The sequence below is a fragment of the Acomys minous genome, assembly GCF_964271855.1.
Source record: "Acomys minous genome assembly, chromosome: 5".
Taxonomy (NCBI): Eukaryota; Metazoa; Chordata; class Mammalia; order Rodentia; family Muridae; genus Acomys; species Acomys minous.
This window is the reverse complement of record NC_140494.1, coordinates 64929327-64956892: the sequence shown is the minus strand read 5'-3', so window position 1 is coordinate 64956892 and position 27566 is coordinate 64929327. Positions and strand designations below refer to the sequence as shown.

Genomic DNA, 27566 nt, shown 5'->3' with positions numbered 1-27566 from the left:
TTCCTCAACTTGCCATTGTTAGTCAGCCACTATTGGACTAGTGGGACCACAGCCAGTGAGACATAAATCCCCTTTCTTCATACACAGAGCGGCTCATTCTATCAGTTAGATTCACCTGGGGAACCTTGACTAATACAGGTGTGCATTTGCTTGTCACTTTCCCACTGAGGAAGATCTGCAGCTAACAGTGCTTTACAGAGGATGCTAGGTTTCCCTCTTTTCTCCAGGGTTGTCTGATTCCTACCAGGTAACACGTTGCAGGAGTTTACCTGAACCCAGCTTGAAGAAACAAAACAACAGTCGTGTCTCCTAAAATCTCTCTTTAATTGCGGAACCGACTGCCAATTGAGTATTGGGCTCTGCAAGTTACCCACCTAGGTACAGGAGGAAGAAGGTGAGGTGCCTGCTGGGTGCTGTGACATAGTGAAGTCAGGGTCTCTGTGCACAAACAGGAGGGAGGAGCCTGTGGCTGAGGGGAGGAAGCTCAAGTGGTGGATCCTCCCTAGGCTAGTCTGAAAGACGACATTAAGGCTACTGGAGGACAGTGCTACTGAAATGCAAACCTCTGCACTTCTGGAAAAGGTTTGTCCCTGGATAGGAAGCCTGGGGCCAGGAACCGCGATTTTGTGTCCCTGCAGCACACGCTAGCCAGAAAGGAAGCATTTATGTCACTTAAGATGAACTGGCCAATCAGGGCTTCCGGTTAGACCTGCCAGTCAACCGCGGAAGTGAGTTCTTCTCGGAGCCTTGCTGCGGGTTCGGCTCGGAAGCTGAGCGGGCTTGAGAAGTTTGGTGTGCTGTGCTCTGAGCTCTGCTGTTGACTGTTGTGAGGGAAGCTCGAGCAAGTTCCAACATCCCGACATGGTGAGGGGAGGGTCACTGTCCACGGAAGGGAGCAGCAGGCTGCTGAGCAGAGCTTGCAGGAGAGGTGAGGTGAGTCTCGCGTGGAAAACAGAGGGTTTCGCTTTTGGAGGACAGACACTAGCGCTGCTGAAACGCAAATCTCTTCCTATCTGGAAATGGGCTGGAAGCCTGGGCCGGTAAATAATAATAAGGTGTGCCTCCAGCGGCACATTCTCACCCTAAGGGAGGTGCTCGTGTCACTCAAGACTCCGCATCCAATCAGGGCCTCCAGGTGTCCTGCCAGCACACAGAGAAGGCGGGTTCTGCCTGGAGCTAAGCTGCAGCTTCAGCTGGAAAGCTAAACTGTCTTGAATGGTTTGGTGTGCTGTGCTTTGAGCACTGCCGCTGGGCGCTGTGAAGGAAGCTCAGGCAAGCTCCAAAATTGCGGCATGGCGAACTCAGGGTCCCAGCCCATAACAGGGAAGAACAGGAAGGTGAGCAGCAGCCGCTGGTGTAGTGCGGTGCTTCCTCCCTGGGGTTGTGTGGTAAGCATAGGCCGGATTGGGCCACCTGTGTTGTCCCTTGTGGTCCTAGTTGTTGGGTCCAGGGACGCTGGAAAAATCAAATCACGGTTCACCTGAAAGAGGGAGTGGGGATTGAAAGTAGGATACAGAGACCCGAGAAATAACGAAACAAGTCAGGAAATTTCTGATCAAGATTCACTTTATTGCCGACTAGCAGGAACATATATAGAGCAAGGTCAATAGGATCTATTCTTATCTCACTCACCCTAGCCCCAGAGCAAGAATACAATAGCCTAAATAGCTCCCTGTAGAACTTCCTACTTCTCTGGGTGGTTCCAAATTGGGACTTCCCTACTTCTTTCAAAAGTAAATAGTCCAAGGATAGCCTGGAACACAAGACCTCGTGAGGCAAAGGTCAGCAACCCAAAGGTCACAGCATACAGCCTAAGCACAGGATTGCTGACATGGCAATTTGGCATGGCCTCTTCCCACATATCACTGCCTGGACCCAGCTGTGGCCTTTGAATAACATCACTATGGGGGCTGCATTTGGGTAAAGCTTCTGGGGCAGGACTGGGGTATAGAAACATCCTAGGCAGGATGCCAAACTCGGAGATCTTTTGTTTCTCTAAGATCTTTTACAAGTTCTGCCCTTAGACTTTAACACTGAGGTCCATTTGGATCTATGAGATCCATCTGGAGTTAATTTCGTGAAGGTTGTAAAAGGCATCACACGTGTTGGGGAGCGCTGCAGTGTTAAGCTGTGATGGACAAAGTAGAAGTGATGATGTAAAGCATTAGCCCATGCTTAGAAAACAGAGACACCAAGTAGAATTTAGGTGAGGGAGGACTGCCTTCAAAATACCCCACAGATAAGGAGTATGCTCACCCAGCCTATTACAGGTTAGGATCCTAGAATATACATGTTTGCTCACTAGGATTGTCCAGACATTTGGCTCTAAACCATGGCAAAGGAGTTACCCCTTACTATGACCAGGTCCATCTTCATGCAAAGGACAAGCCTCTAACTAGCTGCTCGAGTATTGCAAGGGCCAATGCTTGGGAGAGCTGGTAAAGTTGGGGCCAGGACCTTTGGAGAGGTGTTGCTTCAGCTCCTGAGGACTCAAGTCTTGTCACTACCTAGAGCTCTGGTCCTCAGTCCCAAGGGCTCTGTGGGCTTGACCAGTGATGCACCTGAGATGCCCTGTGTTCCCTTCTGCAGATTGTTTCATTGGAATCCTCTTGGGTTGTAGCAGAGTTTCTCCTGACGTCATAAATATCTTCCATTTTTTTCCAGTTTCCCATTTTAAGAAGTATACAAGATGCTATTCTTAAAAAGCTTACTTAGCATAACTCAGGGTTTTTTTTTTTACTTGAAATTGTTTATAAAATTTCTGTCAAGGCCTGGGAATATAGCTTGGTGGGTTCCCCTCTTGCCTAATATGCAGAAAGCCTTCGTTAACTTCTGGGTATTTGGATTTGTGTGGTGGAGCTGAACGAGGAATTCAGAAACCAGGCCAGATGGCAGATCCATGAAAGTGGCTTTATTGGGGAGGAGCACACAGAGACTGTCTCTGGAGACACAGGGACATGAGAGAGACGTGGCAGATGGAAGAAATTCTCTTTATAAGATGACCCCAAAGATAGGTGAAATGAGGCAGGTGGGGGTGACACACACTTTTTATCCCAGCACTTGGGATGCAGAGGCAGGTGGATTACTGTGAATTGAAGGCCAGCCTGGTCTACAAAGTGAGTCTAGGACAGCCAAGGCTACACAGAGAAACTCTGTCTCAAAAAAACAAAACAAAACAAAACAAAAACCAAACAAAAAAAAAGGGGCCAAAAGTGCACACATGGCTTAGGGGACTTCTTTTCATGGTTGCTGTGAAGTTGTCTGTGTCCTCACTGCAGGTCTTCAGGACTGCTGGGGTGCTTGTGTTGTTGCATGCATTCCTCACTTTCAGTTACTATAAAAGAAAATGAGGAACCAGAAAGGGGCTGATGGTGAAGAGAGGGGATATGGATGATTTTTGTTTTTTCCATCAGGCAGATCCTGCTGATGAGAGGTGTTGTCTCTCAGGATATAGCTAATCCTCCCTGTCAGAACATATTGGATTGTCGTTAGCACCTGGATCTGTGGCCAGAGGCTGATAACTCTGTAAAAGTAACTGATTAAAGGTTTAGTCAGGGACCTTTTGCATTTGCTGTTAGAGGAATGTAGAAGAGAAGTTACTACAGCAGGATGCAAAAAGTAAGATCAGGGAAATAAGCAGAATGCAGGTCAAGAAGAATGAAATGCACTTCATGTGGATTCTCAGCACCCCAGGCATTAGAAGCCACAAGCTGTTCCCTTTGCTTTGGTTGCCTCAAGTTGTGGTGTCTTATCTTGTACTGTACCTGACTGGTTGACATAAAAACAGCATGTCTCTTGGGGAAAGAGACAAAGATCTCCCTTTTCAGCCTTAGGAGGTCTAATCCTCTTTGACTCTGGAGTACCACCACTACCATAGAGTCAATTTGACCATGAAGAGTTAATATTGTGTGAGCCACTTGCTGGAGGTCCTGAATAATCTGAGAAGAAAGCTGACAACATAAAGTTAGTGAAGTACCATTCCCGTTGTCTCAGCTCTGGTACAGGCAGTAATTACTGCAACAGCAAGGAGGACATAACTTGAACTGCCCACTTACTAAGATGGGCAGCTACTGAATTCACAGCGTGGATGGGTAAAGGTTCTTCTCCATGTGCCACGCCCAATTTGGAGAAGAGAAGCAGCAGAGTTCAAGTTCCTGATGGACCAGCAGGTAGATGATGATACACCTGACTGTCAGGAAGAATCAAGGTGCTGTGAGCAGTAGGGCGTTAGGGTTGAGATGAGCTATGGCGGATTCTTGTTTTGTTGCAGTCTAGGGAACTTAATGTTCCTACAGAACGTGTCCCAGATGCCTTGAAACAACTTTATAAGCCAAAGATGGTGTAGAGAAAAGGGTAGGGGTGGTAGCAATGCCGGATTTTGGGCACTTGGTGAATGGCAAGGTGCAGTTACTTAGCAGGGTAACTGGGGACACTGTCAGTGGCAGTTCTGAGCTTTCCCAGGAGGTACACAGAGCAGCAATCTGCCAAGCAGCCAGGCTGGGTGATGTTAAGAAACTTGTAGAGCAAGGTCAGAGTCTGAAGTGAGAGAGGAAATGACCAGTTTGTGTTGTTTAGGACAGGGGAAGTCAGAGAGGCAATGACCTTGGAGGAGGTTTAATCACTTTCTCCACCTCTTGTATGTTAAAGGATTGGGTCATTGGGATATATTTTCTCTGCATATGAATTGTTCCTATTGGAAGTTCAGGAGTGTTCGGCAGGAGAGTTTACCAGTGATGCATGTTTTCCAGCTGGTGTCCCATTGGTCATAGATGGAAAAGAAGAGGCTCTTTCTGTAGAGGTGAAGGAAGTTTTCTCTGTGTGTGGATCCGTCAGGACCAATAGGGGCAGCCCCCTTAAGTGTCCAGTCCTTCCCTCCAGAGACATTCTGTTTGGTAAAAGAGGAAGCTAACAAGAATTCTATCAAATAAAGAGGAGGGATGGATATGTGGGTAATGGCGAATTCACTTGGCTTCTGACACCCAGCCATAGAGCATTTTCCGTACTCTACTCAGAGAGACTGTTATGAACAAATGAGTGTTTCCTGAACCTTGAATCTTGAAATATAAGCGTTACCCTGTGCTATACCACACCAGAGGGGGAGGAGGGAAACTATGTATCCAATAGAGTAGAGTTGAACATGGCTGCTGGAGCAAAGCCTCACTTTTCCAGAGTAAGAGGCAAGGTGGTTGGTCTCAGCCTTCCTCTTGGAGCTTAAGGGAGCAGGGCCCTGTTGGAGTTGATATGTAGGAAGGGGCATTATCTTGAAGAGGTGAGTTAAAAGGCCTGAGGTTACATAAGTGAGGGAAGCCTTCCAGTTTTGCAGCTGTGGGAGTCAGAAGATTTACTTTGAAGGGCTCTGCTGTTTAGTGGAAAGAGCTGAGGGACATTGGTCTAGAGGAGACAAAAGGACCTGATGATCTCCAGTGTTGATAGGAGAGGGACAGGGGTTGGGTAAATGGTGGTGAGTAAAGTCTCATAGTAGGGAGCTGAGATGACACAGTAACTCGTGGGTACATGGTCAGGGAGGGGTGCTGATTTAAGTGAAAAAATGGGTATTAGGAGTGGTTGTCTTGAAATGAGCTCAAAGGGTGAAATAGAAACAGGTTTCTTAGGGAGAGCCCTCAGCCTGAATAGAGCTAGTGACAGGAATGTCACCCAGTCAAGGTGAAGTTCCTGTGACAGTTTGATAAGGATATTTTTTAAAGACCAGTTAGTTGGTTCTAAATTTCCTGAGAACTGTGGGTAGTATGGGATATGAAAATAGCAAGGAATGTTTAGGGCTTTAGGTAAAGTCTGGGAAACTTGAGATGTGAACTCAGGATCTTTGTCCAGTTGGATGAAGCCAGAGACTCCAGAGTGAGAGTTGATCTCTGGAAGGAGGTGTTGGTAGTGGGAAAGGCCTCCACCCATCCCAAGAATGTGTCTGCCAGGACCAGCAGATACCGGGTATGCTTGACTGTGGGCATGTGGGTAAAATCATGTTGCCCTTTGGTCCTAGGGAGAAAACACCTAACTTGGAGACAAGGGAAAGAGGGCTATGATACCTGGAGTTAGGGCTTGACATCTGACAGGTATTACAGGAGGTAGTAATAGTCTTTAAGATGTTTTAAGTTCATGGACGTAGACTGTAGGTGCGTTTTAACAAAATTGCATAAGGCTTGGATATTAGGATGAATAGGACAGAATTTGATGAGTATCAGGAGGTGATGTGGGGTGTAATGTCTATTAGCTTGGCCTGTTCATTAGTGTTATGCGTAGGGAGGGCCTGTGCCTCAAGAACCTTAGTATCCTCCACTATGGTATAGCCAGCTTTTCAGGCTCCTTGATGTACAAAAGAGCTACCAATTGTGTACCAGATATGGAAGGCCTGGTGCAATGTGGCCTCCTGTATATGTGAGGAGGGGCGGGGCAAACGTTTCTCCAAGGTTTCAATGAAAGGATGTGATGGGAAGTTGTTAGCATTAGGTCGAAGTAGAAGATTAAAGATGCGAAGAGGTAGGCATGGTTGGAAGGTAAGTGTTGTGGTGGCATGTGGGGGGACCAGTTAGAATTATGGTACTTTTTTGCCTTCCTTTCTTAGTTAGATTTCTCCTCCTAGGTTAACTTCTTCCCATGCATTATTAACCTCTTCTGAGCTGTCTTTCTTAGGCTTTTGTACCAGGGGAAACACTGTTTGGAGGCTGCAACAAAGGAAGGAGGGAGTGAGAACTCTGGAGCATATAGGAAGTTCTCTTGTGATTTTTCAGTGTCTGTCTAACCAGGTGGTAAATAAAGTATGCATCGGGAAGCATATCTTTACTTCCACTTTTGGTAAACTAGCTCTTAACGTTTATTTCTATCCTCTTCATGTATCTTTTGTTTGTTTGTTTGTTTGTTTTGTTTTGTTTTGTTTTTTCGAGACAGGGTTTCTCTGTGTAGCTTTGACTGTCCTGGACTAACTTTGTAGACCAGGCTGGCCTTGAACTCACAGAGATCCGCCTGCCTCTGCCTCCCGAGTGCTGGGATTAAAGGCGTGCGCCACCACGCCCGGCCTCTCTTCATGTATCTTTATCTAAGATGTTGGTGGCTGACTGTAGGTAAAATGAAGAGAGCATTTGAGCTTTTTGAGAATCATATGGGTCCATATATATCTCTACCCTTTGCTAGAGGTTTATGGATATTGCTCTCTTACAAGGATACGTTTCTTGTTAGTATCTTGAATAAGGTCACTGCATTTCTAGGTTTTCTATTAACAACACACTAGGACTGACTACAAAAGCTTGTGCCTAACAGGATCGATTGCTAATAGTATCAAAGGTTGAATTGAGAGTGTTACCCATAATATTTTCTTTCTATGGAGGAATGAATCAGGTACTAATATTAATGACCACAAGCCAGTATGTTATGTTCTCCTCCACTGTAGGGTGGTGAGGAAACAGTGGAGCCATTGTGAAAGGCTAAAATCAAAAGTTTGTTTCCATGCCTTGATTTAGTAGAAATGATATTTTGTTGAGGCCCATGCAAGGCCACACAATAGATTCCCTAAACCATTCAGCTTACATTTAACACAATGGGGATTGAAGACAAGGTTGATCTTTCCCCTCCAGCTGGACAGGGAGCAAGTGAGGCACTACTATACTACCAGCTACATTTTTTTCATATGTATGTTTTAATAACTTTGCTTCCAATCACCTGTATGGGATAAACTATATTTTCCCCACTTTTTGACTTGATTAAATAAAAGCCAAACCATTACTAAGCATCCTAATATATATTTTTGTTATTCATGGTAAAACATATAGGTGAATCAGAAGCCTTTTCAGGAAATTTATAATCCACATTTTCTTCCTTTTTTTATTTAATTTATTCAGATTAGACCTCAATTGTTATCACCTCACTTTTCTTTATTTTTTACTTTTAATAATTTTATTTAATTAATTTATTCAGACTACATCTCAATTGTTATTCCCTCTCTTGTATGTAGTCTCATTTTCCAAGTAGTGCATATTCATTGAAATATGAACTACTGTTAAGTCCAAAGTGGCCCCCACAAATGGCAGTGCGGCTGATAGTGTCGTCAGTGATAGTCTGGACTCAGCTCATCTTGGAATCTGACAGATTTAAACAAAAACATTTCTCAGCAAAGTTGTGAAGAGTTTCTGTTTGTCAGGAAAACACATTACTTTCCTTATCCACCCTATAGCTAAGGGACAGCTAGTTCCCTATTAACTCACACGAACCTGCAGTACACCCAGTCCACACACTAGCACACAGGCTATTGTGGCCCACACAGCCGCTCCTGCTCCCGTTGCCAGGCTGCTGCAGCTACAGGCTCTGTCCTTCTGCAACTTACATACTTCAAACTGCAAGGCTTCCCTTATTTCTCTTTGTTGGTCTTCTGGGTTTTGTTTTGTCCTGTTTTGCTATTCTCTTAGCACCCAGCCCCTTGAAAGATAGCCTTGGCAATTTGAATTCCCCAAACAAGCTTTATTTTTCTCCCCCTGTAGTGGTCCAGGTCAATGGTGAGAGCATTCTCGCTTACAGGTAATCCTCCACACCACTCTGTAGCAATATTTGATACAGTGTAGAAAGCATCCGTCCAAGTAGCTAGAAAAACAATGGCATGTCTTGGATAAAATCCCAATAGTTCCTGTTACCCTCTGTTCCAGATAACTGTTCCTATCATACTTACAGCTACTAAGGCCTCTGAAAGCTGAGCAGGACTCTGTGGAGCCACCGCTCACTTGCACAGATCTCTTGAGCCTCAAAGCAAGTGTGCTTAAGAGCGCCTCATGTTACCAGCTTGAGGACTGCATTTAACCAGCGGTATCATGCCTGTCTTTTTGTACTACTGTCCTATCTCTCACTGAACTTCAAGCATGGCAGGTTTAGTGTAGACTCCCCTTAGTTTGTTACTGTCTTTTTCTGGAGGTATGGCTGTATAACCTCCACCTAAGAGGCTGATATTTCTGCTTGCTTGGAATCCACATGGGTTGATTTACAGTTTCTGGAAAATGTAAGCATATTCTCTCAGCTGTGAATATTGCTGTGGCCCATTCCATATCTGGTTTCTGTTTTCTCCAACAGACTAAAGCATCAGTGTTTTATAGTATTTTGTGAATTATGTAACTCCATGGGTATGTGATCCTTTGCATTGCAAGTGAAAAATTTGACAGAAATCAAATAGATCGTGATATGAGGATTTATGACATAACAACAACCCCATGTAGTTATATTCTATAATTAAAGCTTCAGAAGAGCATTCATTCATTCTATCATGGCTTGACCCTGTTGGTATAAGGTGTACCTTTCTTTGCATAATATTCCATCTTTAACAAAGTGCCTGAAATGTCACTAACATATGCTGGGTCAGTATCTGCTTTAATCTGAGTGGTATGTGTGTGTGTGTGTGTGTGTGTGTGTGTGTGTGTGTGTGTGTGTGTGTGTGTATTTAGTGCTACTGGTATGCATATGATTTCTGGATAAACAATTAGGAAACTTTTTCCCTGCAAAAGACTGTTACTCTTGTCCTCAGCATTTTTTGTTGGATCTTGCTCTTTTCTATGGGTAGAGCCATAGGACATTGACCCCTTTGTGTTAGCATGTCTTTGTCATTGTGCAGCTCCTGTGTAATTTACTATATTATTAAGCTATCATGGTTGAAGTTTCCCTGTCTTTACTAGGAGACCTAATCCTACTGCAAATCTGCCCAGTGGTATGGCCCTTTAAAATCTTGCCACCCTTCCCCATTTCTGTGACGTTCAGGAGTTGTGTTGCAGACCTTGAAGGGGACCACCTCACAATCAGTTTTCTGCATATGGTGCAGGTGTGGTTTTCTGTGATAATCTTCATTCTGTTCATTGTGAAGAGAAGTTTCTTTGATATGGGACAAAAGCCACAGTTGTCTGTGAGTTAAAGAAAAGTTTTGATTGCAGTTAGAAATAATACTGGTCTAGTAAAAATGTGCTAGTCGGTTCTCCACTAAGATCCATGATCACACTATCTCTTGGATTTTGGCAGCTTTCTACAGCTGGGCATGTTACCATCCTGTTGAATGTATCTTAAAACAATTGGGGAACTGGTGCTTTCCAGCAAGATATGAATGCCATTATGGCACTCTTTGGGATGTCTTGTCTTGCTAGCCATTTTTTTGTGGATTATGAATAACACGACTGGGTAGGTCTGTCAATTGCTTCCCTCCTTGCAAGCTTACATAGTGCTTCTCATACTATAAAAGTTAGTCCTCATGGGGGAGGCTTTTATCTCAGACCCAGCTCTGATCCTTGAGTGCAGTGTCTGAAGTGTTTGATGCCTTGAGCAAAAGAGACTTGTCGTCAAACTCTGCAAGGCAACATAGGGAAATGCCAATGCGTATATTGTCTGGGAGTCTCATGATCATGACTCAAAAGGGAGTTTCTCTTCCCTAGTTCTGGAGTTTCATTAAATAGTCTACAGATCTTGATAGAAGTTTGTCCACTCAACTGATGTAATTTCATTAAAGATTATATGTGTATGCATACACATACATATGAGTGCTATATTTCTTTGGGTGAATAAACATTAATAAGGTTCTTTATGTCTTTTCCAACTATCTTTAGTGTAGTGTTTTCCTCCTGCTTTCAGTCTGATGTATTGACTTCCCTCAACACCAATAAACACATCCTCCCCATTTGTCCCACATAATCTTCGTCCTGCTTTTCCATGTCTAGCCCTGCCCATATTTTCCATTTTCTCATTCCTGGCTTGTATGGTTACTCCAAGTTATACACTCACATCTGGAAATTTGGAGCAAGAAACAGCAGATGAGAGAACACACTGCATTTGATTTTCTGAGTCTGTGTTATTTATTCCAAGTTATTTTCTACTTCTAACTGTTTGCTAGTAGATTTCCTGGGAAAAGATGAGGAAAGCTAGGCTATGGTTGGGTGTGCTATTTGAGAGAATACATAAAATAAAACAAGAAAATGTAAAATGAAAAAAATTAAAATGTTTAGCCTTGACAATTTCACACTCATTCTTTCCAAATAATTCATTTTAAAACCATTAAAGATGACATGGGGCCTTTCTGGTTATTGCTTTTTTGTTTTTTGTTTTTCCAAGATTGGGATTCTCCTTGTTAGCCTTGGCTGTCCTGGACTCTTTTTTTTTTTTTTAATTATTTTTTTCTTTATTTGTATACAATGTTATGTCTGCATGTACACCTGCATGCCAGAAGAGGGCACCAGATCTCATTATAGATGGTTGTGAGCCATCATGGGTTGCTGGGGATTGAAATCAGGACCTTTGGAGGAGCAGTCAGTGCTCTTAACCTCTGAGTCATCTCTCCAGCCCAGCCTGGACTCGTTTTTAAAAACAAACTAGCCACGAATTGACAGAGATCCTCCTGCTTTTGCCTCCTGAGGACATGGGGCATTTCTAATTTCTGTAGCTGTATTTATCTTATATGAAAAACAACACAACAGCTCTCTACCAGGCTGATCAATATGGGCAGTACAGGGTCACAACCAACAATAAAGCCTAGCATGCCATAAAAGTTCAGTTTTCTTCTTGAAAGAAGCATAGTTCTGCCACATGGGCAATACTACACTGGGTGACAACACTTTGAAAAGGAAAAACTTGCCAGGTGTCTTGGTACATGTTTTTTTATCCCAGAACTCAGGGAGGCAGAGGCAGGCAGATCACTGTGAGTTCAAGGCCAGCCTGGCTTTCAAAGCAAGTTTAGGAAAGCCAAGGATACACATGGAAACTGTGTCTTGAAAAACAAAACAAGGAAGAAAAACAATGAGAGAGACAGAGACAGAGACAGAGAGAAAGAAGAAGAGGAGGAGGAGAAGGAGAAGGAAAAACTCTGTTGTATTGAGGGCTGACCTAATTCAGCAAGGCTTTCTCAGAGGTCCACATGTATGGAGAATGGCCTAGATCTTTCTCAAATGCAGGACTACAGGAACATGCTTTGCAGAACCAGAAACAGCTTGTTGCCTAGGCACTGGGAGCTATCCCCAAGGCCCCTGGTGTATTAAGAATAAATTAGAGTTCCTTCTCTCAGGAACATGTGTAGGAGAGCTTGTATTGGACTGGGGCCAGGGCCTTCTTTCATGTCCTGAAAACAAAACTCTTCCCACTATTCAGTCTTTTGTTTATCAGTTCCAAGGCCACTATTGTCATGGTCAGTAATGTCCTCAAAGTACTCTATGATCCCCTTGAGCAGCATTGCTTTATTAGACTTCTCCTGAGTTTGTTCCATTGTATGATTTTTTATTTTGTTTTGTTTGTTTGTTTTGTTATTTTGTTTTTTGTTTTTTGGTTTTTGGTTTCCGAGACATGATTTCTCTATGTAGCCTTGGCTGTCCTAGACTCACTTTGTAGACAAGGCTTGTTTCCAACTCCTAGCAGTCTGCCTGCCTCAGCCTCCCGAGTGCTGGAATTAAAGGTGTGTGCCACCCTGCCCAGCCCATGGTATGAAAATTTACACTGACTTCTTAGAAGTCTCCCATCTCTTTTCATTTTTCCCCCGGTAAGTAGTATACTAGATACTATTCCTATGAAGCTTATATGGCATAAGAGATAACTTGTGCAAAACCACCCCACCCCTAACTTTTCATCTTCTGGAACCTTCCACTTAGCAGCCTGTCACTGAATAATGACCGGCTGTTTCAGGGCACTGGGGTACTTAAGAAACATGTCGGGGAATATCTCTGCTATGCAAATCTTCCATCTGTCTACATATGTAGACTTGCCCTCTGTAGTCCATATTTAAATAGTTCAATACATAACCTGGGTCCTGAACCTTAAAGAGACATTAGGCTGACACTAAACATGAAATGCAAAATCTGTTCTCAGCTGGCTCTTCTTTGATCATTTGCCAGAGCTGTCATTATAGAGATTTTTCTTAATTAGTCTTTTAATTGTGTGTGAAGTGATTTCTCCCTGGGAGATTAATTCTAGTACAACTGAATTTCATGCCTTTAGAAAAATGTTTCTGTGACAATCTGTGTTGACTCAGATCAACCTGATTCCAGTGTGCTGCTCCCCTGGCAGTGACCTTGCTTTTCACTTATTTAGACTTCCTTTATTCCTTATTAAATGGCTGCAGCACATCAGAGTCTTGAAACTACCTATTTGAGTCCTGTAGTGAACTATCAATTGCAGTAACAGGAAAAGTATTTCCATATGGTGCCTGGCTTCTTCTTTCAGACCAAAAGAGGAGGAACAGTTTACTGTGTACACTGCAGGGTGAATCAAGGTAGTCAATATCTGTATCACAGGGTCAAGTTTAAGAGAGTCAGCTGCAGGGGTCACCATTTTAAGAAGGGCCTGAATTCCACAGGATAAGTAATTTTGTAATTTCCCAAGATGTATTAATCCATTCATATGAGAGAAAACATCAGATTGGTGGTTATTCAATTTGGGTAGGTTAGCTTGAGACAGTGAACACTGAATTTCCCATTTAGGGACTGTGCTATGCAGTTAAGTGAAATCCTAGTTGACATAGTTATATCAGCTCAGAAATTTGAGACACCGGCTATTGGCTGCAACTGTGCGTCAGGTTACAGATGTCAGCAGCTAACAATGTATTTTTCTAAAGCCATTCCCTCTAACGCAAACTGGCCTGCTGTTTTTCAATGTCAGTAAGCCTATCTGTTTTTTCAGTTTTATTCATCTTTTTAAAAAGTTAACTGTTTATGTTACTTTTAAATTTCATTTTTTTATTTGTCACTGCTCTAATCTCCTGTATGTTTCTGTTCTCCACTATTTCACAGTCATTAAGAACTTACTTCCTAGCCAAGTGCTGTGGCACATGCCTGTAATCTCAGCCCTCCAGGAGGCAGAGGCAAGCAGAAATCTGAGTTCAAGGCCAGGCTGATCTACAAAGTGAATCTAGAACAGCTAAGGCTGCATAGAGCTACTCTGTATTTAAAAAACCAAAACTGAGTTGTAGAACTGTCTTCCAGGCACTAGGCAGCAGAGCCAGGATCAGGTATTCAAAGTAAGTCTTACCTGAGTAGCATGAAGAAAGGGTGAGCTACAATAGACATTGTTCAATATAGAAACAAGTGTGAAAGCCCTTAAGAAAAATGAATGAAGGACCTTCTTTTTTTCCCCCAGAGAGAATTTCTTTGTGTAGCCTTTGCTGTCTTAGACTCGTTTTTCAGACCAGGATGGCGTTGAACTCACAGTTATCCACTTCTCTCTGACTGCGCGAGTGCTGGGATTAGTGACTCAGGCCACCCTGTCTAGAAGTCCTTCACTGTTTTTTTTTTTTTTGGTTTTTTGTTTGTTTTTGTTTTGTCTCCTGAAAATGTAAGTTATTATTCTTTGAGGTCCTTTAATTTTGTTGGTTTGGGGACTTTTTTTGGAGAAACAGTTTTGGTTTTCTCTTCTTGATTCTAAAGACTTGCCTCTCTTCATTTCTTGGCAAATCTGTGCTTTCTGGTTGTTATAATCATCAATGTTTGTGTTTTTGTTACTTAAGTGATTGATGTAGTTAATTAGCACATTTGTTTGGGGTTATTAAAATTTTTTTTCATATATCACTTTTTCCGTGTCCTAATTAGATTCAGTTCTCTACAATCCAAAGCAAACTCTTTTTTTTTAAATCTATGGGTTTAAAAAAAGATTTATTTTATTATTTATACAGTATTCTGCCCACATGTGTGCCTGCCCACCACAAGAAAGGACCACTTCTCAATACAGGTGGTTGTAAGCCACCATGTGGTTGCTGGGAATTGAACTTGAACCTTTGGAAGAACAGACAGTGCTCTTAACCTCTGAGCCATCTCTCCAGCGCCCAAAGCAAACTGTTATCTGAGGGTGCCTCAGTTGAGGGCATGCCCCCATCACACTGGTTGCTTGCTATATCTGTGAAAAATTGTGTTGATGGTTGAATGACGTGGGAAGACTCTTCCACTGAGGGTGGCAAAATCCCAAAACAAGTGGGTATGGGCTGCATAAAAGGGCCAGGCGAACATGAGATGCTGACTGAGGAGAGAACAAGCTATGGAACAGTGTTTATTCATGGTCTTTGCCTTCATTTTCTAGCTTGTGTCTCTGTGCTAAGCTCCCAGAATCATGGCCTGTGATCGCACAAAACCATCCCTAAAAACTGTTCATTACCTGAGCAGCAAGTTATTACCAAAAGTGGTACACAAGAAGTTATTTTGATGCTGGACAGAACCTGGGAATATTATCTTTTGAAGGAACGTGGAACACATAAAGACTTGATATGGAAAAAAGACATGGAAAGCTGTCGACAGAACTTAGTCTGCTGCTCCTGTAGGACACGGGAGAGCAGAGTGTTGAGAGTAATGCAGACATAGAAGTTTAGGTTATACGGTTTCAGTGGAAAATAGACTCCATGAAAAAAATTTAGCTAGAGGTCATTTCTTTGATATTTTGGCCCCAAAATATTCTAATTTTGCCCATGCCCTGAGGAATTGAGTAAGGCAGAATTTTAAAATAATCGGTTGATTTCTTAGATGGAATCTTGAATCTGCTGTATTTTTATTACTAGTGACTCATTCAGGACTACAGTGAAAAAAAGCAACAAGAGGGGATGAGATAAATGCAAAGCCTGTGGATTGTAGATACAAACAACAGTATGCAGTTTCAGATGGCTGTCAAATGATGAGACAGAGGCAGGGATTTTCAAGGACACTATCATCGTCAAAGAGAAAGGCCTTGCTCTGTATTAGAAGCTTAAGAAGGTCTAATGCACCTTAGACACTCTCTCTAAGGTTATTACTCTCTACTTCTAAGCTCTGAATTAATGGAAGATACACAAAGTGATTCCTACTCCAAGAAAGGAAATTCCTGTAAAATCTGCTACAAGTGTGGTCAAATATGGTACAGCCCATCAGAATTTAGAAGCCAACTTGAAAGGATCCTTCATGCTCTACTAGTTCTGGAAACAAGAGAGATACAAAATTAAAGTACTGAATCTTTTCCTGTTGCTTCAGTTCAGGACTTTTCCAGCCATTTATCTTTGGGAGAATCAGATGGTCAGTGAGGATACTAAGAGTTTATTGTATGAAGCTTTGAGGATGAAGCCTGAGTCGAATTCTGAGAGCATAAGATGTTGAGATATCGAAACTATGAGAAATCTGCCATGGAGAGATGCATATAGGGAGTGGAAATAAGCAAACTGGTGGATATATGAGAACTTGTGTGCATAGGGCTGACTGTGACCTTTGAAACTGAAGCCCCAGATGGCTGAGTCAGACTGAAACGATTTGGTGTTTGCCCTGTTGCTTTACTTTTCTTGGTCCAGTCTTCCCTCACTGTGTACACATTGTTCTTTATTGGGCTCTCCTGTGCCATTGTATGTTCCAAAGATATTGCCTGTTTTCTGATTTTACAAGATGTGGCAGACAGGAGATTGCCATGACTGTCAAAAGAGTCTTTGGACATTTGAACACTGTATGGGCTGCTGGAGACTAGTAGGATCATTGAATCTAGACTCAATGTATTTTCATCATGGGATGACCATGAGCCTGTGGTAATCAAGGTCAGAGTGTAGTTGATTCAATCAAAAAGCTCCCAGTTAGGATGATGTCTTTAATACTTGCCTTTGTTTTGTGGCATTCTTTTTTGGACCTTATGGAAGCTTCTATAAGAGGAGCCTTTCTAAATTCCTTATTGGGGATGGGATGTGAGTGTCTATGCACTCAACCCATTTCTTGTTCTTTGTGTCTACTGTGTTGTGATTGAAACTCATCAGGCAGCTTCCATCTTGTGCTGTCATGCCCTGAGTATTGTACAATCTATCCCTAAATCACATAAGGAATAGTAAAAGCTATTCAATGCTATTTGGCTAGAAGGATAATTTTTACATTTTTCGGTTGTTCTTTGTTTTTTATTTTTAAGAGAAAATTTCTCTGTGTAGCCCTTGTTCCCCAGAAAGTATGTCATGTAGACCAATCAGGCCTTGAACTTAGAGATCCATCTAACTCTGTCTACAGAGTGCTGAGGTTTGATTGGGCCAAAATGCCTGGCTTGTTTTGTTTTAATATTATTAGCAGTTGGGATTGGTGTATAGGTATATGCAAGCATATGCTGTTGTATTTATTTTCCTCCACATCTTTTAATTTGAAATGTGTCATAGAGTATATTTTATTTCTCAGGATGGCCTGTGTTTATGACATTAATACTAAAGGAGCCTTTTATGTCATTGAGTTTTAGGAATCTGATATTCTTTCTACCTGTTGCAGTTGTTTTTAATATTTTTGAATAAATGTGTATTTTGCTTGTATGTAGGAATATGTACATGATGTGTGCCTGATGCTCACAATAGTCAGAAGATGGCCTTAGACATCTGACCATGGTATAAGGGGGTACTTGTGAGCCTCTATTCTAAATATTGGCAGTGGACTCCAGTTATTTGCAGGACCCACAAGAGTTGTGGTATAATGTCTCCTTCCCTATGTGGCTTATTTATGATAAATACTTATATTGCTAATACATCCATCTGTCCATTTTTAACTGTTTAAACATGCATTTTCTCTTAGAGAGATGTTATTGATGTTACATTTTAAACTAGGGCATTTCAGGTTACTGGAAGATGAATACAGAGCTCGGGTGAATGTGTGTGACCTAGTGGGAACTTCAGTAAACACCTTTGAGTTCTCCCTATCTTTTTTGTATGATTACTTGATTTTTTTTAGAGAAGTCAGGGTCTTCATATGAACCTCATGCTGTGCTGAAGCTCACTGCATAGTGTAGGCCAGCATACACCTCAAAGAGATACACCTGCCTCTGTCTCCTGAGTGCTGGGATTACAGGCATAAAAAAAAATACACCCGGCCTTCACATCATATTTATAGTCAGAAGTTGCTCATACAGTTTTCTGTGATGTGAGTTCAGAATTGTTGATCTGCTTGATTGCCTCTCTGTTTCTCTCTCTTTACATCTGTTGATGGGCATTTCTCTTGCCAGGCTATATCCTGTTCAAGGGGTACAAGAATAATAGAAGTGAACAACATTATTCAGTTTCTACCTAAAATGCCTTGGTGATTACTTTAGAACATCTGTGTCAGGAAATAAGTGGAAGAAGCATCAGAATTACGTGTCTATTGTCAACGATGTATATGTTTACAGTGTTGTCACTATCATGCTTTGTCTTATACACATGTCTGCGGTGTTATAGGATGCAGTGACCTATGATGATGTGCATGTGAACTTCACTCTGGAAGAGTGGGCTTTGCTGGATCCTTCCCAGAAGAGACTCTACAAAGATGTGATGCTGGAGACCTACAGGAACCTCACTGATATAGGTAAGACAGTGATTTCTTTTATCTTTTTACAATGTAAGGACAACTGTTTCTTTGATATAGTTATTCATTGTAAGTTCAATTGAGAATGAGGTAAATAAATCAGTGATGTTTGTAATGTTTACTGAAGATAGTAACTTAAATTTTGGCTAAATTCCAATAAAAATATTAATCAATTTCTGCTGCTACATTTTAGGCTACAATTGGGAAGACCACAATATGATTCTCAAGAACATTTTTAATGTTATAGAAGACATGCAAGGTAATTAACATATGCAAGTTGATACAAATATGCCTCAAGAATTTTAATGTGTCCTGCAAGTTTTCAGGAAAATCAACAGTATAAATATGCACTGCCATAAGTATGTTGATGTTTATTAAGTTCTCACAAAACCATGTACATCAATGGCAGGTTAATGTTTGCAAAGTATTTCTCTAAGAAAGAAGACAAGAAAACCATGCAATAACAGATATCACCATTTGAATCACAGCCCCATGAGAGCTAGACTATACAATCACTAATGTGTTTAGTCTCAACCACTTAGATATTACAGGAGCTATGTCCATTGCATAGGATATATGTCTATGTTCAAAATATCTAATAAGTAAATACTCCATAATAAAGCTTGTTTTCCTCATCTTATTTGCAGGAATGTTGCAAAGTTTAGTGAGTGGGCAGCTTATGAGAGCCAAGAATGTTACTGTGGAAAAACTTTAATTCTTATACCGTATGTTTATAAGGAAAACAAAAGTCAAACTCTGTGACTGCAGTGGGGAACCTTTCATTTGTTATTCTCCTTTTGATAAGTATGACATATGTCACAATGGATGCTACCCATGTGAGCTTAGAGGTAATTAAAGAAGCAATGTGCTCCCCTCTAACTAAGAAGAATTAGAAGATATAGTAGTCCCCAAATTGCCTAGACTTTCTGAATATACTACAAGTTTACAATTAATTGATTGTCCAACTTATTGGCAATAAATCCACAAACTTACACTGTAAAAAATCCTCTTTAGTAATAGGAATGAGACTTCTTTCTGTTTCTCTTGGTTGACTTTGCAAATATAGTATGAGTCACACTATAGGAAAATTTATGAATGCAATCATTATGGTAGAGCTCTGAGTTCTACCATTTCTCTTCCAATATGTAAAAATTTTCTTATACATTAGAAGGATGTTGTAAATATAGTTAATGTAAAAAATGCTCTTATACCATCACAGTTATCTTCAAAGATGCAAAACAACCCATAATGATTGGGAACACCATGAACGTAAACAAAGTAAACATTCCATAATATCTGATTCTTTTTTACAATTAGGCCAAAATGTAAAATTAAATCATACAGATGAAAATATTCATTACTGTAATGACCGTGGTAAAGCATTCACTTGTGACAAATATCTTTGCAGGAATGAAAGAAGTCATAGTGGAGAAAAAACTATCTGAATTTACTCAACCTGGTAAATTGTTTGCATATCACAGTCATCCTCAGAGACATAAAAGTACTCACACTGGAGAGAAAGCAAAGGAAGATATTCAATATGGTGAAGCCATTGCACATCACAGTAGTCTCCAAATACATGAAAGAACACACACTGAACAAATAACCCATGAAGATAACCAATGTGGTACAACTGGTACATGTCAAGGTCATCTTCAGAGGGAAGAAAGAAATTATATTGAAAAGAAGCCATCTGAATGTAATCAGTTTGTTAATGCCATTGCATGTCAGATTCATCTTCAAAGGCATGAAAGAATTTTTACTAGAGAGATATCCTATGAATGTAGGCAATATGGTATAGACTTTGCAAATCACAGTTCTCTTCAAAGCCATAAAGGAATTCATACAAGAGGGAAACCTTATGAATGTAATCAGTGTGGTAAAGCCTTTGCATGGCAACGGTCTCTTCAGATGCATGAGAGAATTCATACTGGAGAAAAGCCTTATGAATGTAATCGATGTGGTAAAGCCTTTGCATTGAACAGCTCTCTTCGAATGCATGAACGAATTCATACAGGTGAGAAACCTTATGAATGTAATCAATGTGGTAAAGTCTTTGCACGGCACAGTTATCTTCAAGTGCACAAGAGAATTCATACAGGTGAGAAACCTTATGCATGTAATCAATGTGGTAAAATCTTTGCACGGCGCAATTCTCTTCAAATGCATAAGAGAATTCATACAGGAGAGAAACCTTATAAGTGTAATCAATGTGGTAAAGCCTTTTCTCAGCACAGTGTTCTTCAAACGCATGAAAGAATTCACACAGGAGAGAAACCTTATACATGTAATCAATGTGGTAAAGCCTTTGCATGGCACACTTCTCTTCAAAGGCATGAAAGAATTCATACAGGAGAGAAACCTTATGAATGTAATCATTGTGGCAAAGCCTTTTCTCAGCACAGTCTTCTTCAAATGCATGAAAGAATTCATACAGGTGAGAAACCTTATGAATGTAATCAATGTGGTAAATCCTTTGCACAGCAAAGTTCTCTTCAAATGCATAAGAGAATTCATACAGGAGAGAAACCTTATGCATGTAATCAATGTGGTAAATTCTTTGCACAGCAAAGTTCTCTTCAGATGCATGCAAAAATTCATACAGGTGAGAAACCTTATAAATGCATTCAATGTGGCAAAGCCTTTGCATGTCACCATCGTCTTCAAGTGCATGAAAGCATTCACACAGGAAAGAAACCTTATGAATGTAATAAATGTGGTAAAGCCTTTGCATGGCATAGTCATCTTCAGATGCATGAAAGAATTCATACAGGAGAGAAACCTTATGAATGTAATCAATGTGGTAAAGCCTTTGCACGGCACAGTTATCTTCAAATGCATGAAAGAATTCACACAGGAGAGAAACCTTATGAATGTAATCAGTGTGGTAAAGCCTTTACACAGCACAGTTCTCTTCAAATGCATAAGAGAATTCATACAAGAGAGAAACCTTTTGAATGTAATCAGTGTGGTAAAGCCTTTTCTCAGCATAGTTTTCTTCAAGTGCATGAAAGAATTCATACAGGAGAGAAACCTTATGCATGTAATCAATGTGGTAAAGCCTTTGCATGGCAAACTTCTCTTCAAAGGCATGAAAGAATTCATACAGGAAAGAAGCCTTATGAATGTAATCAATGTGGTAAAGCCTTTTCTCAGCACAGTCTTCTTCAAATGCATGGAAGAATTCATACGCAATAGAAACTTTATGAATGTAATTCATGTGGTAAAGCCTTTGCACAGCACAGTTTGCTTCAAAGGCATGAAAGAATTTATGCTTTCATTCAAACATTATGAATATTACTAATGTCATAATGCTTTTGCATGTAACACTCTGTCTCCTAATACATAAAAGCATACATGCTGGAGAGATACCCTATAAATGTAAGCAATGTGGAAAGACCTTTGTACATCATGGTCATATTGTAATACATAAAAAACACATACTACAGAGAAACACTATGAATATAAGCAATGTGGTTAAACTTGAATGACAGTTATCTTAAGAATTATGAAAATATACTGGATATATACAATGTAAGAAGTCCATTTAATAAGTTGAAGCTTCAGGCTTGGATCACTCTCTGCCCGCTTCTCACCTGTATAGCCTGTCTAGGACACAGATAGTTAACCAGAAGAGATGAGGTGGGCATGGGATGCACCCCATATTACCCATCACCCTGAGGAGGCTTGAGGGACACTTGAGCAGCTTTAGGCTTGGACCTCTCTCCACATACTCTTCTCTGAATTGGCTCAATCCAGGATATACAGAAAATCAGCAGATGAAACCAGTGGGGTATCTGAGTAGCTTTGGGTGTGACTCTCTTTCTACCAGCTTATCACCAACCTGGCCCACTTGGGACAAAGACAACAAATCAGCAAAAGTGAGTCAGGCTTGGACCAAATCCACATTGTCCACTGTGCCAAGGAGGCCTGCTGGGTACCTGAGCAGCTTTCAGATTGGAGATCTCTCAGCTTGCTTCTCACTTACCTGGAGGTTGTCATGACCCCTCCAGTGGAGTCTGTGTTACAAACGTTACTGTACAACCCGACGACCCCTGTCCAGGGAGAGCCTCTTGGAATGGATCTGATGTTCCTGTCAGGAGTAACTGATTGCAGCCCTTTTCTTTTTCATTGTGTTGGATTATTTTGTTTTTATTTGTTTTCTTAACTTTACTCTTATATTAGGACTTTTCAGGCATGACAATGTTGTTATGAGATGCCCTTAACTTGGGGCTGCAGCCAGGGACCACTCAGCCTTGGAATTTACTTATTGTTCTACTTATTGGAGGAAACGTGGTTAAGAATTAATCACTAGTTAATAATTTTTATTATGGCTTACAAAGAAATGAAGTGTTTCAAAATGTTCAGATAGTGATGCTCAGATATTAGAAAGAAGAACTAAAAAAAAAAAAAACTATCTTGACACACAGGTGTTAGACATAAGTTCCATTGATGAGAGAACATTGACCCTTGACAAAGGAGACACATGTATACTAATACCAAGTCAATAACTCAAAAGTAATGATGACTTTAGTGTGTCTTCTGTACCCTGTATTGTTCTTTTAAAGTTGTAATCCAAATTATGACAACACTATTACTTTGTATTTTGTACTTGTGTATGTCTGATTGCTCATTGATTTCCTTGAATCTACTCCACGAAAAAATGTAGCCACAAAGCACTCTCTGTTTCAAAAAAATGTGCATAAAATTCTAGACTGTTTGTCTACAAATACACTGAGATGTAAACTCTCTTGTCAGTTTGTCTGTTTGTTACTTTGCCAAGTTCTTGTGCACTGATGCTTTTTGAAAGTCATTAAGTGTTTTTGCTTTATCAATCCTCAGTTGTAACTTTTGTGACATAATATAGTTGTCACAGATAGTATTCTCTAGGTAACTAATTGGTCTATTGTGCCATATTTTGTCAGGGACAATTACCAATCCACACTGAGTTAAAGACTCAGTCATATCTTTAAGAATTAATTTAGTCAGTTCTTTCGTCTTTTCTATTATAAGGATATCATCCATATAATGCAAAATACAAGTCTTCCCATATTTACATCTAACAGATTTTAATGCTTGATCCACAAATTTCTGACAAAGAGTGGGACTATTTTCATTCCCCGAGCAAGACTTTTCACTGATCTCTTTGATAAGGTCTCTGAAGTTACCTGAAGGTATACTAAATGTAAATTTATGAGAATCTTCAGGACGTAATTTAATAGTGAAAAAACAATCTTTAGATCTATAACAATAGTATAATAACCTTCAGGAATAGCTACAGAAGGGAGGACAGGTTTAAAGGCCCTCATATCACACATAGTCTTATTTACAGCTCTTAAATCTTGTAAAAAACCTCAATTTCCCTGATTTTTTTCTTTTTTCTTATTTATTTTATGTATATGAATGCTCTATTTGTCTGTACACTTGCACACCAAAGGAGGCACTGGGTCTCATTATAGATGGTTGTGAGCCACCATGTGGTTGCTGGAAATTGAACTCAGGACCTCTGGAAGAGCAGACAGTGCTCCCAGCCTCTAAGCCATCTCTCCAGCCCCTGATTTTTTTCTTACTAATAAATACAGGAGTATTCCATGGACTATTTGATTTTTCTATATGTCCTGCATCGAACTGTTCCTTAACAAGTTGCTCTAATGCCTGTGCTGTACTCATTCACAGAGAAAAAATAAAATAGAACAGGAACAGCCTCAGTAGATGGGGCACTAAGTTCTCTGCGGTCCAGGCAGATCTTGAAATCCAGTCAGTCCTTAGCCCAAAGCCTGGCTACTACATCCTTTCAACTCCATCTTTGAAGGAGGAATCTGGTAACCTGCCCCCAACAAGGGAGCTGCCAAGCTGTCAGTAAGAATGACAGTTCACTTCCTCTCAGCTGCAGGATATTTCTCCTCTACACAGCTGCTCGCCATGCCTGCTCTCCATCCCCGCAGGACCAGATGTTCACTTTTGAGGTGGGAGCAGTGAGCTAGGGGCGTAACAGGGAGTTACGCCCAGTTAGTTACAGGGAGTAACTAACTGCACAGCTGAAGACAAGACTCCTGGCCAGAGATGCTGCAGACAGTGAGGCCACCCCATGGCCTCCCATGTGTGAGGAATATCTCAGACGTGGATGGGAGGTATGTTCACTCCTCACCCATGGTGGTAGTGGCCTGAGCACCCCACTCTCCAGGCTGAACACCTCAGGGGGTGGGCAGGAGTGAGTAGCCCATTCCTGTCAGTTCTCCAGGAGGGGAACTCAGAAGGCTGAGGCAGGAGGATCAGCACTACAGAGTGTGTTCTAGGCTGACCTGGACTGCAGAGACTGTCTCAAAAGACAAAACCCAATTTAAATTTCCCCTTTTTACTGTATTGCTTTTTAAAATCGTACGAGTATGTGTGTTTTGCTTGAACACATGTCTTGAGTGTCACTAGCCTCCAGAGGCTAGAAGAGGACATCAGATCTCCTGGAACTGAAGTGGAAGTTGCCTGTGAGCTGCCATGTGGGTGCAGGGAGTTGAACCCAGGTTCTCTAGAAGAGCAGCCGGTGCTGCTAACCACTGAGCCATCCGTCTCTCCTGACTATAAATTTTGTTTTTCTTCTTTGTTTGTTTTTGGGTTTCTCTGTGTGGTCCTAACTGTCCTGGAACTCAGAATTCTGCCTGCCTCTGCCTATGCCCCTAAAGTGCTGGGATTAAAGGTATGTACTACCGGGCTGGAGAGATGGCTCAGAGGTTAAGAGCACTGGCTCTTCTGCCCAAGGTCCTGAGTTCAATTCCTATAACGACATGGTGGCTCACAACCATCTGTAATGAGATCTGGTGCCCTCTTCTGGTGTGCAGATGTATAGCCAAGCAGAGCACTGTATACATAAAATAAATAAATAAATAAATGTGGGTGCCACCATGCCTGGCCTTAAAGTTTCTGTTTGAATAGGGAAAAATGTTGTAATTGACACATGAATTTCTAAAGCAACAACCTGAGTAAGCCTCACAGCATGGGGCTGTCCACGTAAGAATGGATCAGTGATTGACAGAGGAGGCCGCGGGAACGAAACCAAGATCCACCTTGATGGGGGATGGATTCTCAGAACTCCAGATTGTCCTTCAGATAAATTGGACCTGGAGTGGTGGCCACACAAGTTCAATCCCAGCACTTGGGAGGTGAAGGCAGGAGGATCAAAAGTTCAAGATCAGCTCAGCCGTATGAGACCAACAAAGTAGATGCCAAGACAGCTCATCGGGTAGAGGCACTTGCTGTCAAACCTGATGACCTGTTTGGTTCCAGGAAGCCTGATCTCTTTATTTCTTCTGTGACACAAACACAGACAGACATGCACACAGACACATAGACATACACATAGACACAACACGCACACACAGATACACCACAGACACATAGACATGCACACAGACACACACAGTTGCACAGACACACAAGACATACAATACAGATACACACAGACACAGACTCACACACACACAGACACACAGAGAAGTATACACACACACACACACACACACACACATACACACACACACACACACACACACTAAAACAAATACTAAAAAAAAATCAATACAGTACAAACTGGCTTAGCAAACTGTACATTCAGAGAAGCCCTTGTGGGAGGGAGGTGGCTGAAAAGAACCGTTCTCTAGAGTGAGGTCACCATGCCATTTTAAAGGGACCTTCCAGCCACTGCGTTAGCCACTATAAGTAGTGCTTGTAAACGTGAAGGGTCTCACCTCACGGAATGACATGCTCAGCAAACCTAGCAGAGGTGCTCTCTACCTTCTGACCCGCCAAGGAAGGGCAGGCCTGTTTTTCACGGACTGATGGAATAAAATGACAGCACCAGTGACTAATGGGCCACAGCAGGGACCCTTTCCTTTATTGCACGTTCCCATGTGCTCTGGTGCTCTTCCCAGGAGGCCAGGGGTGCGGAGGCCTCACCTTGTGCATGTGCCAAGGAAAACCACAGCTGGATCAGGGAATGGCTTTTTTATTTTGAGACAGAGCCTCATGAAGCCTAGGTTGGCCTTTAACTCTAAGTAGCTGAGAATGACCCTGGACATCTGAGCCTCCTGCCTCCACCTCCTTGAGTGCTGACGTTACAGATGTGCACCTCCACACCGGCCTGGAAGCCCAGGCTTCAGGCACGCTAGAGTGAGCTTCAGGTGACCACTTACCAAGGGATTCCCCACCCATGAGCAGCACTGCTCAAGGCCCAAGTCCCAAAGCAAAGATTCTTACAACTTCTAGTATATTTCATTTCAAATAACTTCTTTCAAGCGGAAGCTGGTGAGGTGCTCAGTGGGTAGTGCCCGCTGTACAAGCATGAGGACCTGAGGTCAGAGTCTCCAGAACCCACGTAGAAAAGCCAGGCACTGCATCATGCACCTGGGATCCCAGCACTGGATAGGTAGAGATGAGAGGGTGAACTGGCCAGCCCAGATCCCAATAAAAGACCCTGCCTCAAAAAAAGGGGGGGGGGGCAGTGAAGAGTACAAAGGAGGGTACCTGATGTCTATCTGTAGTCTTTACACGCGTGCACACAAATGTGCGTGTGCACCCTTTACACTTGTGCAGACAGCACATGTGTACACAAAAGGCAATCCATTTTTGCCAGAACACTGGAAAGATGAGCCATGGTACCACAGGGTCACAGGGCTGAGGCACAACATGAAAGGGTGCAGGAAAGACTAAAACCAGACCTACGCACCAAGATTGATGACAAAACAGTTTCAGACCAGGAGGAACAAGAGCCCTTTTGGGTCCAGGCTCTGGGATGGGTCACTGCTCCCAGCCACTGTCTCCATTGGTCGGCAGCTGGTTCTTCAAGTGTCAGACAGCCACAGGACCTATATGCCACCTCTCCCCAGAAAACCACATGGGGCTGGCCAAAAGGCAGCGAGTAAGCGTGCTTGCTGAGCAAACAAGAGTTCAGTTCCTAAAGCCCACCACAGAAGATGGAAGGAGAGAGCTGGCCTCTGACCTCCACATGTGTGCTGTGGCATACACACCCAAGAACATGAACGGGGGCGGGGCGGGGGAGCAGGAGAGGAGGGGAGGGAGGGAGAGTGTGCATCAGCCCAGCATTTCAGGAGTCCCCACTCTGGCAGGTCACTGTGGCTAGGCTCAGCTCTGGCCTGAGATCTCATGTGCTGCATTCCCTGCGGATCTGTGATCACACCAGCAGCTTCACTCTTGATACCCAGGCTGGTCCTGGTGATCTGCATTTTTAGCACCCCCTCCACTCCATCCCCCAGTCCCCAGCCCTGCAAGGGAATCTCCTCCAGAGAGCATGCTTTCAGGAATGTTTAT

General features: G+C 42.1%; 2 protein-coding genes across 14 annotated transcripts in view; one reads left to right on the top strand and one right to left on the bottom strand.

Annotated features, from left to right (window-relative positions):
- Positions 1-80: 80 nt before the first annotated feature.
- LOC311597260 (uncharacterized protein) lies at positions 81-25766 on the top strand. Of its 4 annotated transcripts, none has more exons than XM_084781474.1 (4): positions 81-864; positions 18122-18248; positions 18442-18507; positions 19657-25766. In XM_084781474.1, exons 1-4 carry the CDS (start codon positions 862-864, stop codon positions 21444-21446), a joined length of 1986 nt encoding a protein of 661 aa, XP_084637600.1. In that variant the 5' UTR covers positions 81-861; the 3' UTR covers positions 21447-25766. The 4 variants fall into 4 exon arrangements, with proteins under 4 accessions (XP_084637600.1, XP_084637601.1, XP_084637598.1 ...); XM_084781475.1 differs by having other exon boundaries at positions 81-928; XM_084781472.1 differs by having other exon boundaries at positions 82-933.
- LOC311597263 (zinc finger protein 558-like) overlaps positions 1344-27566 on the bottom strand; it is a 66792-nt gene continuing 40569 nt past the window's right edge. For 7 of the 10 annotated variants that reach the window (XR_014779155.1, XM_084781482.1, XM_084781485.1 and 4 more), the window contains one exon: positions 5754-9884. Coding sequence is in view for 7 of the 10 variants with exons in the window: in XM_084781482.1 (XP_084637608.1) it covers positions 9625-9884 (260 nt within the window). In the remaining 3 variants the exon portion in view is untranslated. Of the gene's footprint in view, positions 1481-5753; positions 9885-13945; positions 17919-27566 lie in introns of those variants that run through there. The other 3 variants (XM_084781486.1, XR_014779154.1, XR_014779156.1) reach the window with 3 other exon arrangements.